Source organism: Labeo rohita, chromosome 12, assembly GCF_022985175.1.
Source record: "Labeo rohita strain BAU-BD-2019 chromosome 12, IGBB_LRoh.1.0, whole genome shotgun sequence".
Classification (NCBI taxonomy): Eukaryota; Metazoa; Chordata; class Actinopteri; order Cypriniformes; family Cyprinidae; genus Labeo; species Labeo rohita.
In genome coordinates, this window is record NC_066880.1 from 16,937,802 (window position 1) to 16,959,394 (window position 21,593).

Consider the following 21,593-nt stretch of genomic DNA (forward strand, 5'->3'; position numbering starts at 1 on the left):
AAAAGGCAGATTAAAAAAATAAATTAATAAATTGAATGTGAAAATATTTCTGCCAATTCTTAAATTCTTAATATATAATATATAATAACTATAATAACTGTCATATACCTGTGCCTTTCAGCAAGAAAACATAGCCAAATTTAATAAAGTTATCAAACACTAATTGATTTCCTCTTTTTTTAATTTAGTTTTTTTGATTAACAGACATCACAGCAGCTGGTTATTAGGATATTTTGGCTGCTGTTGCTTTAAAAGCTGGATCTGACACTTCCTTAAAGGAGAAGTCCACTTCCAAAACAAAGATTCACATATAATGTACTCACCCCCTTGTCATCCACAATGTTCATGTCTTTCTTTCTTCAGTCGTAAAGAAATTGTTTTTTGAGGGAAAATTTCAGGATTTTTCTCCATATAATGGACTGATATGATGCCCCGATTTTGAACTTCCAAAATGTAGTTTAAATGCGGCTTCAAACAATCCCAAATGCTGTTGTAAACGATCCTAGCCAAGAAAGAAGGGTCTTATCTAGTGTAACAATCGGGTATTTTCATAAAGATAATACTTATAATAATTTATATACTTTTTAATGCCAAACACTCGTCTTGTCTTACTCTGCCTGAACTGTTTTTTTTTTTTTTTTCAGTTCATGACAGTAAGGGTATGTCGAAAAACTCCCATCTCATGTTCTCCCTCAACTTCAAAATCGCCCTATATCGCTGTTTTACCTTTTTTGTTAAGGGTGTTTGATCTTCTTTGCATGTTCACTTTGCAAAGACTGGGTTGGTACTTGTGCAGTGATGCAGGATGATTTTGAAATGATTTTTGAAGTTGAAGGACGAAATACGATTTTTCGACATACTCTATCTTGAACTAGAATACACAGAGTTCAGCGAGAGCAAGGCAAGCGTTTGAGAATAAAAAAAGAGTTTAAATTGTACTTTTTTTAATGAAAATAACCAATCGTTTTGCTAGATAAGACCCTTCTTCCTCAGCTGGGATCGTTTACAACCGCATTTGGGATCGTTTGAATTCGCATTTAAATCGGGACACCATAGCAGTCCATTATATGAAGAAAAATGCTGAAATGTTTTCCTCAAAAAACATAATTTCTTTACGACTGAAGAACGAAAGACATGAACATCTTTGATGACAAGGGGGTGAGTACATTATCTGTAAATCTTTGTTTTGGAAGTGGACTTCTCCTTTAAATTAGGCTCATAAATAATAAACACTTAAATGCACAGGCAGCTTTAGTCGCCTTTTTTGTAACTTCATGACAGAACTATGACTAACTACATACGCGTAGTTTAATTTGGGTTTGAATATGATACAGCGCTTTAATAGGCTATAGCTTAATAAAGCGTGCAGCGGCATATTTGTGTGTGCACTTGAAGTATAACAGCTGACAGGACAGGAAGATTTGCTTTTACTGACCACATCTCATCTGACCACAGATCACTGATGTTCTACTGAAGCTCGTCATCACCGGTAGCATTTCCGCACTCGTTTGACTCATGCCTGGCTGAGGTGATGTTTTAGTGCTGGAAAAAGTCTGAAAAGTCTCCCGTTTGATGTGCTCGTTATTACATTATGCTTCTAAATAAACACAATTCTTTAGTGGTTGTAGGTGGGGTGGCCAAACCTAGCCCCACCCCTGCGTTAATTGTGTTAAATATTCTAATATTTTAAATATTATTGTGGGTTTCAATAGATAGTTGAAAGATCTTAGTAAACAAGATTTGAATACTTAACTGCTTTTTAAATGTTTTCTTTTTTTTTTTTTTGTGAGACAGCAGTTTGCACCACTTCTGTAGAATGGCCCGTACATATAATATATATATCTAATTATATAAAATATATAATTTTATTTTTTACACTACAGTAAATAGAAAAAGATTCTTCATTCTCATTTCCGAAATATGACCTGGACATGTTATTGACAGGTTTTGTGCGATTAAACCTACCACTTTTAAAACGAGATCCACAGCATCGGGAAAAAATGGCAGTTCAGACTGGTTTCTTGAGGCTGAATTACAGCCTAAGAGTAGTTCACTTCCAGAACAAAAATTTACAGATAATTTACTCACCCCTTGTCATCCAAGATGTTCATGTCTTGTTTTTCTTCAGTCGTAAAGAAATTGTTTTTTGAGGAAAACATTTCAGAATTTCTCTCCATGGTGAACTTCTATGGTGCCTGAGCGTTTAAACTTCCAAAATCCAGTTTAAATGCAGCTCTAAATGATCCCAACTGAGGAAAAAGAGTCTTATCTAGTGAAACAATTGATTATTTTCTAAAAAAAAAAAAAAAAAAAAAAACTTTGACATTTTATATACTTTTTAACCTCAAATGCTCGTCTTATCTAGCTCTGCGTGAACTCTGTGTATTCCGGTTCAATACAGTTAGGGTAGGTCAAAAAACTCCTGTCTCATTTTCTTTTCCAACTTCAAAATCATCCTACATCACTGCAGAAGTACCGACCCAGTGTTCACAAAGTGAACATGCAAATATCATCAGACGGCCTTTACAAAAAAGGTAAAACAGTGATGTAGGGCGATTTTTAAGTTGGAGAACAAAATGAGATGGGAGTTTTTCGACCTACCCTAACTGTCTTGAACCGGAATACACAGAGTTCACGCAGAGCTGCACAAGACGAGCATTTGAGGTTAAAAAGTATATAAATTGTAATTTGTTTTTTTTAAATAACTGATTGTTTTACTAAATAAGACCCTTCTTCCTTGGCTGGGATCACTTAGAGCCCCTTAAATCTGCATTTAAACTGCATATTGGAAGTTCAAACTCACGGGCACAATAGAAGTCCACTATATGGAGAGAAATCCTGAAATGTTTTTCATTGCCTTATTAATGTAATATCATTAATATCCTCTGAACATCTGAGTGCCTCCTTTTCAGGTTTGTGATATTTATAGCCCTTGGCAGGAGCAGGTATCACAGAGAGGAAAAGTGAGTGTGCTCCACTGAGATGTACTGTATGGGAGGTGTTTGAGTCCGGGGGGTGATTATTTGTCAGGAGTAAAACACAGGGAGTATTTATCTATCAAAAGGTTTAATTCTGTTTCTTCCACTGCAGGCCTGATAGAAAAATGGCCACAATAACCATGAGCGCTTGCTGTTGAAACTTTCTGGCTCTCGTTATCTTTTTATTAGCCATCTGCGAGGTACCAAGATAAAATACTAGAATCACAAGCCGTGTTTTTCCTCACACCAGGGTTAAAACAGGAGGTATGCTTCATTGATTGAGATATAATTAAACCAAAAGGTGGTGTGGAGGGATCAATGCGGCTTTCGCTCGCTGGCGGCAACCGAGTCCACAGCAAATCAACACTGCGGTGTTTCTCGAAGCAGCGTTGGCCTCATTAAACACGCATTAGAAATCATCTCGCCAACAAAAATGTAATGCGTTTTAAACCAGCTGATTCAAGTCAAAAATAAAACAAATCACCCCTAAACAGCTCATAAGACATCCACACCAAACCCCGTGCAAATATGTGCGTTTCTTGCTTTTTTTGAGGCTTATGTAGAACAAATTCATTTTACATGGGCAGCCAAAGACACTGAAAAATATTTACAAAAATTAACTTTCCAAACACATTTATTGGGCCGATAACATTAATCAAACACAGTGTATGACCATTGTAAACAATGAAACAGAAAAAAAGGCATCAGCTCTGCTCCAGAAAGTGCGCCAAGCGTAAAATATTCAACTTTTTTCATTTATTTTTCCCTCTGATATTATTTTTTTTTTAAATGTTTATTTGTATCTTTACATATTCATTTTCAGCATGAATAATTATATTTACAAGGCCAAGACACTTTTTTTTTGTTGTTGTTTTTGTTTTTTCACAGACATCACCCCATAGTTGTCTTTATGATGGTTTTTTTTGTCTTGACAATAAACCTGCAAGGCTGCCTCTCCCTCCTCTCCACAGCGTGAGCAAGAATAAAGATTGAGAATGCAGTTATGTTTCAAGGATGTCTCTGTATTGGTAGCGTGGTTCAATGTCCTGTCCCTTTTTCCCCAGATTGGTAGCAAGTTGTCCATATGTACAAAGGCTAAAAACATTCAGTTCCATTTGTGAAGAGCCTATGAAATAAATGTTGTAATTTTTTTTTGTGTTTTTCCCAAAAAGGTATCAAAACATTTGTGTTGTTATAACTGTATGTCACTAGTTTTGATTGGATGTATGAAATTGGATCTCTTTGCCAACAGTGCAAAGTCTCTTCTTGCTGGGGTTTGTTTTTTTTTTTTTCTTTACAACGTCATGACTTTATCTGGCAGGACATGTGTCAGTCTTCATTCCGTACTGATCCATGAGCATTCCTCTTCATTCTTTTTCATGTTGTTAGGGTTCTTGGGCTGGTCCGCATCCTGGTTCTATTTCAGCAGCCATTCGTTCACTGTAAAGTAAAAAAATACATTATTATGTTTATAATCAAGCATTACTCTACTTCATAGATCACACATTTTTACAGTGCTTCATATAAAATGCCCTGATACTGTGCCAAATGACCTTTTCTGAACAATCCATCACCTTGTTGCTTGTGGAAAAAAGGGGTATATCACATTCTGCGACAAAAATCTGAAGTCAGTCAATACAAACTAATGTTAGCTGGTAAGAGGAACACACATTCACTTATTTGAACATTATCCTATTACCATAGTCTCTATACAGTTACTGTTTGCATAAAATTACATGTAAAATTTAATGTCCAACAAGAAATATTTCAGCAAAATATATAGCCAGAATCATTGCACATCCATTTACTGAAGTCTGTATAGTTTAACAGAGACTCGCTTCTTCTTGTCACGACAAGACTTAATGCAAAATGTAAATAGTGCATTGAAAAAGTATGTCTACATTAGTTTTTCTCAGTCGCTTTAGTACATTTCTCAGATCCCAACTGAAATTCTCAAAACTACTTGTTCAAACTCAAGATCATTTAGTCATTCGTGCACATCATAAAAGCAATTTCTCATACTTTTGAACAAATTGCCAATGCTTTGGTACATTGATTTTGTACAATTGTCTGCTGCTTCTTACATTATTAATTGCTTATGTCATCTTGCTGAAAATATATTATACTGGTTGTGTTAAATAGTCTTCAAAACAGGCATTAGTTAATTGCATAAGCCATTAATTGCAGAATGGATGAACTAGATGTCAGTAGCTATGTTTCTATCACCCTGTTTTTATGTGCATTTTGAAGTATCACATCAGAAACAAATGATAGAAACACCAAATTAAAAAAATATATATATCCCTTAATTTGCAAAAAAGTTTTTACACTTGCATCAAAAAAGTAATGTGACTTTGCGCTATGGGACGGCATAACCTAACTAACCAAAGGATTGAATTTGTTGCACAGCATCTGAAATGTTCTTATGGTCACTTTTAATTGCCCAAGCAATTAAGTCAAAGCATTTCTGTATAATTGCCTCCTAGAACTGTCTTACACAACTGTGGTCCCAAACAGCAGGCATCTACCTCAGAAAGCAATGACCGCATTTATTGCATTTCAGCAGCTCACTCTGATGCGGAAGTAATTTATTATATATGAATACTATTATATTCAGTAGCTTCTCCTGTTTAATCAGTAAGGTTACGATTTTGTTCTCTTTGTCTTGTTGGATGGAAACAGTGCTTATGCGTAAATGTTTTTTGCAATGTAAGAATTTTGCGCGCAAGTTAAATTTGCAACTTTTGATGGAAACCCACTGTCAAGCATATTTACTGTACATTTTCATGGCCATACAATGGCAGAGGCAGGGCGAAAGGTACAGCCAAATGTTGGGAGAACAACTGTGTCTTCAGTCATTCAAACGTGTGTAGACACTACACACACACACACGCATAGACGTGTGTCTTGTCTTTTTTTTTTCCTGTGTATCCCCATGACATTGTCCTATAATTTGTTGTCAGACCACCAGTAAAAGAGTAACTGTCATTTTCTCTTGCAATTTTGCTATTAATATCACACACAGTTGAGGTCAAAAGTTTACATACACCTTGCAGAATGTTAATTATTTTACCAAAAATAAGGGATCATATAAAATGCATGTTATTTTTTACTTTGAAAAATCCTTAAGGTCCCACAAATTCTTTGGTTTTTCAGCATTTTTGTGTATTTGAACCCTTTCCAACAATGACTGTATGATTTTTTAAATTCATCTTTTCACACTGAGGGAGGTTCAAATGCTTGATGCCCCAGAATTAAAAATGATGCATTAAGAGACAGGGGTGTAAACTTTTGAACAGAATGAAGGTGTGTACATTTTTCTTATTTTGCCCAAATATCTTTTTTTTTTTTCCATTTAGTACTGCCCTTCAGAAGCTACAGAAGATACTTACATGTTTCCCAGAAGACAAAATAAGTTAAATTTACCCTAATCTTCAAATTCACAATTTGTGAATTTCAAAAAAAGTTTTCACCCCTCGGTTCTTACTGCATTGTTTCTCCTTCTGGAGCATCAGTGAGCATTTAAACCTTCTGTAATAGTTGCATATGAGTCCCTCAGTTGTCCTCAGTGTGAAAAGATGGATCTCAAAATCATACAGTCATTGTTGGAAAGGGTTCAAATACACAAAATTGCTGAAAAACCAAAGAATGTATGGGACATGAAAGATTTTTCTGAAGAACAGCGGGCAGTCTAATTGTTAAAAAACACACAGTTGTGTATCATTCCTGTAACAACACAGTATTAAGAATCAAATGTATGTAAACTTTTGCACTATTATTTTCTCTTGTGGACTATATGTAAACGTCTTTTATGTGAAATACCTTATTCAAGTCAGTTCTAAAAAAAATAACATTTTGTATGATTCCTCTTATTTTGGTAAAATTAACATTTAGCAAATTTCTGCAAAGTGTATGTAAACGTTTGACCCTAACGGCACAGTAATGAGTAAATTTGTACTGTTGAAATTGATATGCCATACAGAAAAAGTGCAGCATTGTGCCTGGTCATGAAAACCATAACCATAGTTTTACATCAGGAAATACAGAGTACACTGTTATTGACAACCTGGCTAAGCATTTGATTATTTTTTTTTTTATCTTGTTTGTCATTCTGATGGCACTGTTGTTCATTGACAAATGCTTTTGAGAGACAAGCTAAGAATTATGAGCAAGTTACAGGCTTTTGCAGGTAATCCATTGTGTGGTGCTGTTTGTACAAATTGTTTGGAGAAATGCACTTACTGGTTTGCAGATGTTAAGGATGATTTGAGAAAGAGACTGAGGAAAAACTGTAAACAAGGCAAGCTGCGATAAACTCAATGTGTGAGTTTTTATGAGTTTGAAGTGCTCAATACAAAGCCTGTCCGCAGTTTTCGCTCAGCTGCGTACTCTGACGCATCTGCAAAATCAAATCATCAATACATACAGAATTGTCTCACAGCGTTTGAAAATCATCAATATTGGACTATTTTTTTCAAGTTCTAGCTCCTGTGATGTAAGACTCCATGTTTGTGTTCATTGTGCAGTTTCTCGGAATTACAATTTTCTCTTGCACTCTGAATATCACACCACCTCAAGCTAAAATTTAACATTCAATTAGCCTGCAGACACCTCACTGTGCTAGCTACAAAAGGATATGTCTCTCTGGTTAAGATACATGACCTCAGATGCCTAACCAACACTAATTAAATGCCTCTATCCGTTCTTTCTCCTCCAAGATATTTACATCTTTTTAACAACTCAAATGTAATAAAAGGAAGGAACCTTTTTTGTATCGCTCATTTGCCCGCTGGGGTGGTAAATCCAGCCTCTCAAACAAATGCGGCACGATTCATCACTTCACTGCCGTATCGAGAGTACAAGCGAATTCTCCGTAATGAAATTTTGCGATAAGAGCAGCCTTCATAAAAGAGCCTTCTTTTCCTTGTACATGGTGCTTTAGTGCTGAAACAATTTACAACAACATCTCAGGCGTTCTAGTAGAAACACAAACACATCTTAAGATGCCCATGGCTCTCCAAGGAGACTTCTGCGTTACCGAGACTCCTAAACCTCTTATACAAGCTCAGTCAATAAATGATGCATGGTCAAGAGGAGATTACCAGTAATTATCCGAACGCTTTTAACAGGATGACGGCACAACCGGCGAGTTTATTTTAAATATAAAATCACTTCTCTATGACACATTTAAGGAAAAGGGTAATTATATGGTTGTGTCGAGGGTAAATATTTGCTCGGAAACTACTGCATAATTAATTTCTCTCATCTAATATGTACAAAATGCATGTTTATGTGCATGTGCTCATGTTTTTGAGTGTTGTATAACTGTATAACATACCTTAAATCACATTAGCTCTATTATGAAACCTAGTGAGCAGTCTGGTCATGGATCCTCATAAATGTTTTATGAAGGTATTGCAATTATTTATTTTGAATAAGCCTAGTTTGACTTTGCATATCAGTGAAGACTTCAGAATGTCAAAAATGTGAAAAGTGAGGAGAATAAAGGAAAAGTCATTTATTATTGTTGCACCTTTTCAACAGTTATCTGGAAACTAAACTGACTCTTACTCAGAAACTGTTCGTTATGACCAACAATGATGTTATTCTGTCTTGGATTCAGTGTTGTTTTGGAGAAGTACATGATGAAAGCTGTAGAAACGCTTTTAGTTTTGACATGGGTTGGTTTAGTCTCTAATTCAAAGCGGGCTGAGAGATCACAGGAGGAAGCGCGGAGACACTGACCTCGGTACTGCAACTTCTGTGCCCTGTTGTTGGGGCAGTCCTTGCCCTGCATGCTGAAGTTGATGTTGGTGCGGATACAGCGGTTGTTCAGAGGCTGTACCGGGCGCACGTTGTCACTCATGCTGAGGAATATCTGCGAGGGCTGGTTCTGACTTAGCAGTCGCATGGAGTGCATCTGTAAGGACGACACAGACGGAGCAGACGTTTTATATCGACTCTCTGATGGCAGGTCAGGCAATTATCGAACAGTCAATCCAATCCTAACAGACCCGCATCAAATAGCATCTGGGGAGCTGCGTGAGAGTGTCATTCAAGAACAGATCATATTACATGTCATCAAAACAGCGTATCTGCAGGGTCAAAAGTGACGCATTCCGCCTTTAAGAAGCATGCCGTTAGCTGGATCCATAAAAATTCTTGGATCAAGTAAATAACACCGAAAGATTTACTCGAATATTCTATTTGTTTGTTTACGTGGTATTCCGGAGTTCTGACAACTTCCAGTAACTCAAATAATGCATCTTGATGCAGCTTTTGTATTATAATAATCTGTTTTTTAAGTCCTTAAGCAGAGCTGATGACTTTTTAAGTTCAGATTTACATTAAAAAAATGGTTTTGTTGTTCGGTCTCATTTCCTCTCTTCTTAGCATGCAGTTGTGCATGAATAATTAATATGGTTGCATTGTGTGACTGTTTGCCAGTTTTATTTACACTGATGTTGTCTGGATTTGTTTGTTCCTTCACATAAAATGATCAGGTAGTTGTTACTCTTGTCATGTTTCATAGAGTCTGGATGTTATACAATGAGTTTTTTAGTAATGAAGCGACAGTCGTAGAACTTTTAAGTTCTTAGAACTTTAGTATTTTAAATTCTGTCATAAATGACTCATGTCACCCTCATGTCGTTCCAAACCTGTAAGACCTTTGTTCATTTTCTGAACACAAATTAAGATATTTTTGAAGAAATCTAATAGCTTTCAGACATGCATAGAAAGCAGCGCAACTGGCACGTTCAAGGCCCAGAAAGGTAACAAGGACATCGTTAAATGTTAAAAAAAAAAAAAAAAAAAAAAAAAAAGTTGTTTTAACTTAAAAAAGTGTTGTTTATTTAACTCAAATATCCACATTTTCACGTAGTACAACTTAACATTTCATGCTGACTAAACTTAACATTTTAAGGCAGCACAAACACTTTTATAAGTTGAAACAACTTTTTTATTATTTTTTTTTATTTTTACAGTGCATGTAATATCAGTGGTTCAACCTAAATGTTATGAAGCTACAAGAATCATTTTTGTGCACAAAGAAAACAAAAATAACGACTTTGAACAATTTCTTCTTTTTCGTCTCAGTCTTCAACACGTGTTCATGAGAGTACCAAGACGTATGCGTGTGCATTTCTTGCTTGCAATTTCTTCTTTTTCGTGTCAGTCTTCAACACGTGTTCACGAGAGTACCAAGATGTATGCGTGTGCATTTCTTGCTTGCAAACAAGGCACAATTGTTGAATAAAGTTTTTATTTTAGTTTTCTTTGAGCACATAGTATTCTCATAACTTCAAAAAATTAAACGGGTCATCAGATGCCCATTTTCCACAAGTTGATATGATTCTTTAGGTTCTTAATGAAAAGTATATAATATACTTTGGTTAATAAAAATTCTCAATGGTAGTGTAAAACAACACCCTTTTTACCTTGCCAAAATCAGCTCGGCAAAAATCATCCCATTCTGGTTGAGGCTGCTTTAAATGCAAATGAGCTCTGCTCGCCCCGCCCCTCTGTTCTCTCTGTGGAGTGACGAGCCTGTTTACTTTAGCCGCAAAACTTGCCAATTAGCACGTTACTAGGAAAGGCGATCGCAAAGATTAAAAAGAAACCTTTATACTCACTTCTGCTGTAAGTGAAGCTGGATCACGAATCATCATTATAATGATTATAATGATATAATGATATATCATCGTTATAATTTCTGTCAAAGACATTTTTTCATGAATGAAAACGAGACAATAATGAAACAAAAACTCGTTTTGAATGACAAAAACTATGATGAAAATCTATTGACATTTTCGTCAACGAATAAAAACGAGACAAAAATGTTAGGGAGGGATGATTTGGGAAGAGATTCATTCAGAACGAATCTGCTGCAGTGTTGCCAACTTAGCGACTTTGTTGCTAGATTTAGCAAGTTTCTCCAAAAAAGTGGTTGGCGACAAATCTAGCGAAGATTTGGACAAACCTTATTGTGTTTCTGAGACTCGTCGGTACTGCCGAACAAATGCAAGGTCTTGCTTTCCCGGCGCACACACACTTGCTTTCCCGGCGCGCACACCTCTCTCTCTGTGTCTGCTTTGTTCAGCAAGTGGCAGAAAGGAGCAGCGCTTTCAGTTAAAATAAATACTCTGATGCTTCTCTAATTTTACATGCAAATATAGCTGAAATAACATTACAGGTATTGACTTTGTCTTGTCTTATCTTATGTGTACTTCATTTTAATCAGATGACGGCTCAGTTATAAATCAGTATTTTTGTGCAGATTAACATCTTGGAAAGAAGAGCGGGATATGTAGTCTTAAAGGGACACAGCACACGAGTACTCTTTCGTGTCGCATGAATGGAGAAATACAAACAATTATGGTGAATTATCCGTTTTGACGAGTATTCACATTAAACAGGAGAATATCGGACGTGTATCAATACATTGCATCCGTGCATTCGGTTTTAAAGGGACAACAGCCTAACTTTTTTTTTGCTATTGTCTGTTGCACTGATGTTAATCAAGCAACAATAGAAAGACAGAAAATCACTCACTGCTCTTGATCGAATCACTTTAGTAGATTAATCAGAATTTAGTTATTTAAATAAATGTCTGCTTGAAAGAGTGAAGAATGTGGTGAACAAGTTGTTATAAAGAATGCATAAATAACCATTGGCATTGACCATGTTCTTGTTTCTTTATGAGAAGTGTTTCATTTAATATTAATATAAAAGCATGTTAAATCTGATAAAACCTTAAAATCAAACCCATACAATGGGTTTGGTAAGTTTAGAGAAATGCTTAATAAATGCATTACACAGTAACCAATTACATTTTAGCCGACTAAATCTACTGTAGATTTAGCTGACTGAAATCTTATTCAGATGAGTAAAATACAACTAAAACTAAATGGCATTTTAGTCAAAAGACTAATTTGCTGCAAATTTGCTGTTAAAATTAACACTGTTTACGGGTTTGGAACAACATGAAGGTTTGTAATTAATGACAATTTCCATTTTAGGGTGAATTATCCCTTTAATAAACATTATGTAATCTAAATAGAGAATCGTTACAATGATGGCAGTGTAACATTTTAAATTAATTCAATAGAGGTTTACATCAAATAATTTTGTAAATAAATTTAACACGAACTTATCAGCACAAATGCCGATAAGTGTGCGCTGTTTTACCTGCATCTTTGTGACGTAAATTGGCTTGTTCATCAGAATCCACGTTGCGGTCTCGTAGCATGGTGGGATTGTCATAGACCCTTCGTAAGTGATAAAACTTGCCGTCTCTGGATAAACCTCCTCAATGTTTAGCCCCGAGAGAAGGTAGGCATCATCTACACAAAGAAAAGCGAAAAATGTTGCTTTTCAAGTAAAACTCATTTAGAGAGCCAAACATGAATTTGTCATTTTAGTAATCAAAATAGTGCACTTTCCAGCCAAAGTCAAAATTCAATATATTAAGTAACAAAGAAATGTCTTGAAATGATGTCCAAACAACAACAGCAAAACAGAAAGCAACAATAGTAACCAAAATATTATTTATCTTTGCTTGTCAACAGTTCTTTTCAGTATTTATGTGTTACGTTTGATTTGTTGGACGAGTGGTGACAGCACGTTATTTTGACTTCACAATAGCAGGCCGACATGAGATAATGCGGCGCTGAATTTATGAAAAAAGCAATATTGAACCTTCCTTCCACTGACAACAGACAAGTAATAGTTTCCGACTTGCGCCAGCCAGAGGAAATAGTTAGTTATTCTCCCTCTATTCCATTGATTACTACTCTATCTCTATCTCCCCGCAATGTTTGCCATTCCACCGGCGTCATCGCGCACAACTTTGATAGTTTGGTGGCATAAATAATTCCTTTTGGCTGTGGAGGAGGGGGGATACGTTTGAAAAATACATGCGCTAGCTCCACTGCCGCTGCAGCGAAGGCTGGTAGTAGTGCCTTTCCAAAGACTGAAATGGGAACCGAGCGGGAGGCCGGAGAGGCAGGTTGGGGGGGCTCTGACAGCTGTCAAAGCCTACGCTCCTCTTCCCTCCCCCTGGCAGCGCTGTCGAGTCCTCCCTGAGCTCAGCTAGCCTGTGTTCATGCACCGCTGCGGCCTGGGAGATACGCACCAGCCACCAGGGGTCAGAACATTTTATCTATTCATCCGCTCTTTCCACACCCCTATTAATTCAATTATGAAGGCCTTTTTTCAAAAAGTCCCTCTGGTGAGTTAAAGGATAATGCCACGGAACATTTCCACTACACTGCATGTCAGCTTCGGCCGTGAAATATTCCCAAACTAGAAAGTGGTGTGAGTTCTCAAGGCTGAATACATTTGCTGCTCAACACCTTTGTCTTTACTTACACGAGTCTTGTGCCGTCAAACTGCTGCTGTTCATCAATAATTAGCATGAAGGTTTGGCATGAATTGCAGAATTAGGGTGTAACACAACACAGTACATTACAAAATAGCCTATCAGAAGAGTTCCTCTCTTTAGTTTTTCACAATGCTCTGCAGCTTAAAAAGTGTAAAACACATGTTGTCAGTATGCATTTATAAATGTAAAATGTATTTTTGTAGGCCAACCCAGAAGTTAGTATTGCCCTGGTTCCCTTGACAAAAAGCCAGTTGTTTTTTTTTTTTTATTGGGTTTTGGATTGTTGCAGAAAATAAGCTTTGTGACCAACAGAAGTTTATGATTCTTACATGTTTTGTTTATATTCAAATGAACTCATATTTGATGGATTTTGAAACCTAAATACAATCTCCAAAAGCAAAAAGCTGAAGTAAAAGCTATATAGAATCGATTAGTCTAGCCTGTTTTTAGTTAATAAATGGAACATTGTGGCACACTTCCACCCAATAAATCGCAGTAAGCTTTGTGCTTTATTTCTGATATGAAACAAAGTCTCAGATTTCAAATTCTGTCCATTTTATTACAGTATTAAAATGATAAATGCTGTGTTGCTGTTGTTTAATGTGAAGTGATGGATCGCTGTAGCGCCTCAGTTAAAAAAAATATATTAATTGACCGTTTCATCCAGTTTCAGCACGAAATAAACATGAATGAACATCCTGAGTATGTCACATGTAATCAGTTGTTAAATCAGTGTTTCAAATGCACAAATACATCAATATATAACAGCTTATAAAGAATGTCACGTAATGTCACATTTACCTCATAAAAAACACATTCGGTGACCATAAACTCATTAGTCATTTAGAAAAATGAACTCTAAAGAGAAATATTTTGCTGAGTATATGCACCATTTAACATTCATTATAATTGACCGTTCGCAAACAGCTTGATTGACAGGCGATCTAACCAATTATAATTCCGAATCCACCATTCTGTCTGACAAACAAATCGGATAGGAGAGTAGATTAACTTCGGTGGACTTAAAGGGGTCATCGGATGTCCATTTTCCACAAGTTGATATGATTCTTTAGGGTCTTAATGAAAAGTCTCTAATATACTTTGATTAAAAATTCTCAATGGTTTTGTAAAACAACACCCTTTTACCTTGCCAAAATCAGCTCTGCAAAAATCATCTCATTCTAAGGGGTTGTTCCTTTAAACGCAAATGAGCTCTGCTCACCCCGCCCCTCTCTTCTCTCTGTGGAAAGACGGTCTTGTTTACATTAGCCGCATTTAGCCGCTAAACTTCCTAACTACCACGTTATAAGGAAAGGCGATCAGAAAGATTCATAAAAAAAACGCTTATACTCACTTCTGCTGTAAGTGAAGCTGGATCATGAATGATTCGCGCGAACGTAGACAGATATATGTAGATTGGGAGGTGCATTCCATTCACAAACAAACGTAATCTACTGCATCTTCAGCGGCTCAGATGTCGGGAGTAAATGACAACCACTACGTTCATTATTATATCCAGCAACACAACACCTTGATTACTCAATCTGAGATATTCTTGTAGAACTTACATCCCTGCTCTGGCATCAAAACATGGAAAGTTACTGGACTATGACAGCTGGTCTAAGGTAAGAGCTCATGTCAGTCAACTATTGTGGGAGCGGCCTGAGAATGGCTCGATTTGAAAAAGGGGATATTATTTTTACAGATTGATTAAAAACCACTGCGTGGTTTTTTATCATTATAGGGTAGATTTGTACATACACTGCCAACACACATTATATGTTCAAACAACATGAAAAAGTGAACTTAGCATCCGATGACCCCTTTAAAGGAGAAGTCCACTTCCAGAACAACAATTTACAGATAATGTACTCACCCCCTTGTCATCCAAGATGTTCATGTCTTTCTTTCTTCATTTGTAAAGAAATTGAGTTTTTTTGAGGAAAACATTTCAGGATTTTTCTCCAATGGATTGATATGGTTACCCCGAGTTTGAACTTCCAAAATGCAGTTCAAATGCGGCTTCAAACGATCCCAAATGTGGTTGTAAATGATCCCAGCCAAGGTGACTTCCAGCCATCAAGTGAAACATTTGGTTATTTTCCGTAATAATAAAAAAAGTACAATTTAAATGCTTTTTAATCTCAAATGCTCGTCTTGTTTTGCTCTCCCTGAACTCTGTGTATTCTGGCTCAAGACAATTAGGGTATGTTGAAAAACTCCAATTGTATTTTCTCCCTCAACTTCGAAAATCATTTAAAAATCATCCTACATTGCTGCAGAAGTACTGACCCAGTATTTGCAAAGTGAACATGCAAAGAGGGTCAAACACCCTTAACAAAAAAGGTAAAACAGCAATATAGGACGATTTTGAAGTTGAGGGAAAAAATACAAAAAATTTCGAATTTTTTCGACATACCCTAACTGTCTTGAGCCAGAATACACAGAGTTCAGAGAGAACAAGACAAGACGAGTGTTTGACATTAAAAAGTATATAAATTGTATTATTTTTATGAAAATAAACAATTGTTTTACTAGATAAGACCCCTCTTCCTCTGCTGGGATCGTTTGAAGCTGCATTAAAATTACATTTTGGAAGGTCAAACTCAGGGCACCATATCAGTCCATTATAAGGAGAAAAATCCTGAAATGTTTTCCTCAAAAAACAATTTCTTTACGACTGAAGAAGGAAAGACATGAATGACAAGGGGGTGAGTATATTATCTGTAAATTGTTGTTCTGGAAGTGGGCTTCTCCTTTAAAGGAGAACTCCAGGCATGTGTGTTGAGGAAAGTACGAGGTGAACTCTGCAGGACACTGGCCCTCCAGGAAGTTTGGTGACCCCTGGTCTAAATGGTAAGATGTGTTTTCAAGTAGGGTTTTGACATATATGTAACCTTTTAGTGCACAATATTATGTCTTAACGCACTCAGTTCACCTCAGTCTTGCCTACGTGATATCCACTGCGTAGTGAATAGTAACTGAGTAAATGAGTCAGCGTTTTTAGACACATGAATGCGTAACATTCATCTGTCATTTATTTTCTCATGCTCCTCATGACTCAGCATCGCCTCGAGAGGTCATGATAAACATAAGCAGATGCAATAACTCCAGTTTTTCTTACTGACAGCTACCCTCAGATCTCATGGTGATGCTTACATCATTTCTCTAGCAGCTGATAAAGATGCACCTGATATTGACTATACGGTCTGAACAAACTGATGTGATTTCATCACATGCAAAACGTCAATACAATTGATTGCATTTGAAAACCAAATTGGATTTAGTGTCAAATGGTCAACAACATAATATGTTTTTTTCTACTTACTCTTATATGTTATTCTTGTGATGGTGTCTCTGTTCAGCATCCGATTCAGAAATGAATTTGAAGTCTCGGATATCTGAAATGAAACAGACGTCAAGGGAGAAAGGGCGGAACAGTGAAAAACAGATGAGAAGAACAGATAGACAAGAGAGGGGAAAAAAGAGAAAAGAGGAGCAGGCAGGGAGAAAGAGGGTCGAAGGGAAAGTAAAAAGAAGCAGATTATTAGTGACAGCTTTATTTCTAAATGGCAGACAACATGATTGAGGAAAAAAAAAATAAACTAAGCAACAAACAGCTCAAGGGAAGTGAATCTCCCGGTCATTTAGTTTCTAATGTAAACAACTCAGGCGTCAACGTCACATCTCTTGAGAAATTTACTTGATCCATTAAAGTGCTGAAACTGTTTATACTTCACTCAAATGCATCGGGATGAACCTGAACAGTGTTCTGTAATTAAATGACACCTGATAGAATCACTTACGACACACTGACGTGTTCGCAATGAAAAGTTTTTCAAAAATTTTGACTGCTTTTAGCAAGTAAAACAGCATGAATGGAGCCAAAGAGACACAGTTACCGTGCTTTTCTTTGACTCCACTTTACTTGCTAATTTGAGACGCTTTCAGCCTGAACGATTAAAAGAAATGTGCCTTGTGACTACAACACAAATCACTTCTCTTTTGACCTCCTCATTGAGTGAACAGTGAAGTCTGAGGCTTAAAAGTCTTAGTCGCATCATTTCGAGACTTTCTGTGATATAACCTGTGGCTACGGCTAGCCATTATCTCTACCGAGAAATAATTAGGCTTGACTACACAGTGTGTGAAAAAAGAATAGCTTTTACTCTCCCTCGCAATCGATGTTTTTGCCTTACTAAGAATACTGCTTTTGCTAACAACTTTGCAATTCATACAAGCAGTTTATACCACAAACAAAATGGCTGGCTTCTCTTCAGCCTCCTCCATTTTATGCTTGTCCCTCCTATGATGCATAGTGCATTTTTTGGGATCCTTTGCATTCATACTATTTAGACTCAGATGGGAGTCCCTCCTGGAGGTGTGACGCCTTAACGGGGAACACAGCATGGGGTTTCTCAGAAAATGGCTTTGGGTGACTCATGTCGCAGAGAAAAAAAAAGTGCAGGAAAATAGGAGTCACAATGTTCACTGACCATGGTATAGAATATCTGAAAAACATCAAACGCAGCTCTTGTATTATACAATGAGTCAGTGAAAAAATATCCTAAAAATAGAATAACATAGAAACAATACAGAGAATAAAAACTGGGCTCTTGAGAAAAATGCCTCAAATCATACAGAAAATATGCTGTTTTGTATTTTGTTACAGAAAATACCATAATACTATTGTTAATTATTTACTACTACTACTAACAATACATTTTTTTACATTAATTAGTATTAAATTTATAACTACTACTGTTATTATTAATAATATATGACACTTGCTTAATAGCCAATTAAAGAAAGTTTCTTCTAGCTTCATATGTGGGTCAAATTGCAAAAATATCATGGTTTTACAGTAGTAACTTTATCCATATTTTCTGTCAACAACAACATCCATCATCCAAATTGTGAAGAACATTTTTGAGAATTTCCTAGATTTCAAGTATGTCCTATTAGTAGCTAGTAACACCAGCAAAACAAACATGTTTGATATGCAAAAATTATGGTTATGATGTCAACACTATTAACTGTCAACCTGTCAGCTTTTCTTAAATGGATAGAGCTGATAGTTTGAATGTGTTCTCAAATCATTTTTAAAACAAGTTGAATACTATATTTGTCAAATATGACAGTATGCTTTTTTTGTTTGTTTTTACAGTGTTGGCACATAATTAGAGATACACATACGTTTTTCAGTCTGGATCTCCTGAGAGCACCTGAAGATTTGGTTTGGTGCTCACACTTCACATAGTGTGACTATAAAAAATGAAATAATTAATAATAGTAATAATAGTATTATTGCGCTTTGTTTAGATCATTGATAAAATAAAATAAACAAAATAATGGAATAAAAACAAAATAAAATTCAAATTTAAAAAAATAGTAATAAATAAAAATAAAAATATTTTATAATACACTTAAAATACAAAGCTAATGTTTACTTTTATTTTTATTTTTTTTAAATATTAATTTTCAACATTTTTAAACCTAAAACCAACAAGCTTTTATTTTGGCGCGTTGCCAGCAGATATGCTGCCGAATGAAGAGTGTCAGTAGCCGGGTTTTAAGCTGCAAATTTAACTCACGCATTTCCATCCAATGAGTCAAAAGAGAACAAAATCGTCACTTCCTGATAAACCAGCACTAAATATCACTAAGAAAGTAGGAGAAGCCAGTGAATTTTCATATATAATAAATTACTCCTCATATATAATAAATAAAACCTCAGAGTGAGCAGACGAAACAATAAACACGCTCATTGCTGTCAAAGGTGAATGCCTGCTGTCTGGGAACACAGAAAGACAGGTTTAAGAGCCAATTATACAGAAATACTTTGACGGCAAACTTTGCTCAGCATTTAAAAAGATAGTTCATCCAAAAATGAAAATTCTGTCATGAATGTCGTTCCAAACCTGTAAGACCTTCGTTCGTCTTCGGAACACAAATTAAGATATTTTGATAAAATCCAAGAGCTCTCTGACTCTTCAAAGACAGCAAGGGTACTACCACGTTCGAGGCCCAGAAAGGTACCAAGAACATCAACAAAATTGGCCTTGTGTGACATCAGTGGTTCAATCGTAATTTTATAAAATGCAGCACACGCATGTTCTACATCAGCATCATGTGTTGTACACTTGAGGAAAGCGTGTGCATGTTGTGTGATACTCTCCACAGTGGAACTAGTGTGATGCAGAGAAGAATTGTTGAATAAAGTTATTTTTGTTTTTGTTTTTTTCCACACAAAAAGTATTCTCTTAACTTTATTAAATTACGATTGAACCACTGCTGTCACATGGTCTATTTTGTCAATGTTCTTGGTACCTTTCTGGGCCTTGAACGTGGTAGTACCCTTGCTGTCTATGGAGGGTCAGAAAGCTCTCAGATTTCATCAAAAATATCTTTATTTGTGTTCTGAAGATGAATGAAGGTCTTACGGGTTTGGAATGCCACGAGGGTGAGTACTGACTGACAGAATTTTCATTTTTGGGTAAACTATCCCTTTAAGAATGACCATAAAACATTTCAGATGCTGCGCAACAAGATCGGTCCACTGGTTAGTCAGGTTATGCCATCCCATGTCACGTGACTTTTTTTGATGCGCGTGGAGAAATTATTTGGCAAATGCATTTCCATCTCCCATTATTCATATTAAGTCTTTTTCAGTCAAAAACCACGTCAAGCAAGTGTAAAAACTTTTTTGCAAATTAAAATTATTTTGAAATTTGGTGTTTACATCACTTGTTTTTTATGCGATATGTCAAAATGTGTATAAAAACAGGATAACGGAAACATAGCTAGTGAATTTTTTGCGTTTGCCTCTGAAATTGGTGACGTGTAACCTATATTTGTTTTATTTCAAATGGAAATCTTACAGTATTACAGAATGTCTATCTAAAACGATGATTGTGCATTAACAGCGTAACACAAAAAAGTGGTCTCAACTTATTTACACAGCGCTTTTTTATTTCGGTTGAGCACATGCACCACTTATGTACACCCCTGCATACAATGAATAATTCCATTACTTCAACATCAGTGCATAAATGTATATAAAATGCATACATACGTACATTCACTAAAATATCATTAATGTAGTGTTTCATCATAGAACAGATATCTTACTGTCTCTCAGTAGTATATGGAGATTGACATATGTGACCCTGGACCTCAAAACCAGTCTTAAGTCGCTGGGGTATATTTGTAGCAATAGCCAAAGATACATTGTATGGGTCAAAATTATAGATTTTTCTTTTATGGCAAAAATCATTAGGAAATTAATTAAAGATCATGTTCCATAAAGATATTTTGTAAAATTCCTACTGTAAATATATGAAAACTTAATATTTGTTTAGTAATATACATTGTTAAGAACTTTATTTGGACAACTTTAAAGGTGATTTTCTCAATATTTTGATTTGTTTGCACTCTCAGATTCTAGGTTTTAAAATAGTTGTATCTCGATCAAATATTGTCCTATCCTAACAAACCACACATCAATGGAAAGCTTATTTATTCAGCTTTCAGGTGATGTATTAACCTACATTTTGAAAAAGTGACCCTAATGACTGGTTTTGTGATCCAGGGTCAAATATTAGGTTTTGATGCACGCACTGTATATTATTTAGCATGAATTAGGCGCCTTCCATATGGACAGACAGCAGAGGTGACTGGACTAGACTCACGTCTAGGGCAAAGAGGACTAAGTGTGCCAATGACACTGGATGGGTTAATTATCTTTGCTTGAACTCTTGTCCTGAGGGAAAACCTTATGAAATGGTCTCTCTGTGTCTCTGGAGACATGTCTACTCACAGTCCTTTAATAAAGCACAGGAAAGTTATTTCATAACCTTGTCCTTCCAGAATGACCGGGAGATGCACACTTAGTTTGTCTGTTGTCTGCTAATTGCATGGCTAATTGCTTCAGTCTCTTCCTCTATCCATCTCTCCATCTCTCCGTCCACTGAATGAATGTGCTAATTCAAATCAGGAAACAAACTGAGAAATAGATGCTGTACTTTATACAATGTACACTACCAGTCAAAAGTTTTTGAACAGTAACATTTTAATGTTTTTAAAGAAGTCTCTTCTGCTCACCAAGCTTGCGTTTATTTGATCCAAAATACTGTGAAATATTTGTACTATTTAAAATATCTGCCATCTATTTGAATACATTTTAAAATGTAATGTATTCCTGTGATCAAACCTGAATTTTCAGCATCATT

At 36.0% G+C, this 21,593-nt stretch overlaps 1 protein-coding gene across 1 annotated transcript in view; it reads right to left on the bottom strand.

Moving 5' to 3' along the window:
* Positions 1–3,594: 3,594 nt before the first annotated feature.
* ca10a (carbonic anhydrase Xa) overlaps positions 3,595–21,593 on the bottom strand; it is a 201,809-nt gene continuing 183,810 nt past the window's right edge. Inside the window, exons 7-10 of the mRNA XM_051124589.1 lie at positions 16,691–16,763; positions 12,168–12,322; positions 8,724–8,898; positions 3,595–4,418 (exon numbers count right to left, since the gene is read on the bottom strand). Coding sequence (XP_050980546.1) covers positions 4,396–4,418; positions 8,724–8,898; positions 12,168–12,322; positions 16,691–16,763 — 426 coding nt within the window. The 3' untranslated portion in view covers positions 3,595–4,395. The remainder of the gene's footprint in view (positions 4,419–8,723; positions 8,899–12,167; positions 12,323–16,690; positions 16,764–21,593) is intronic.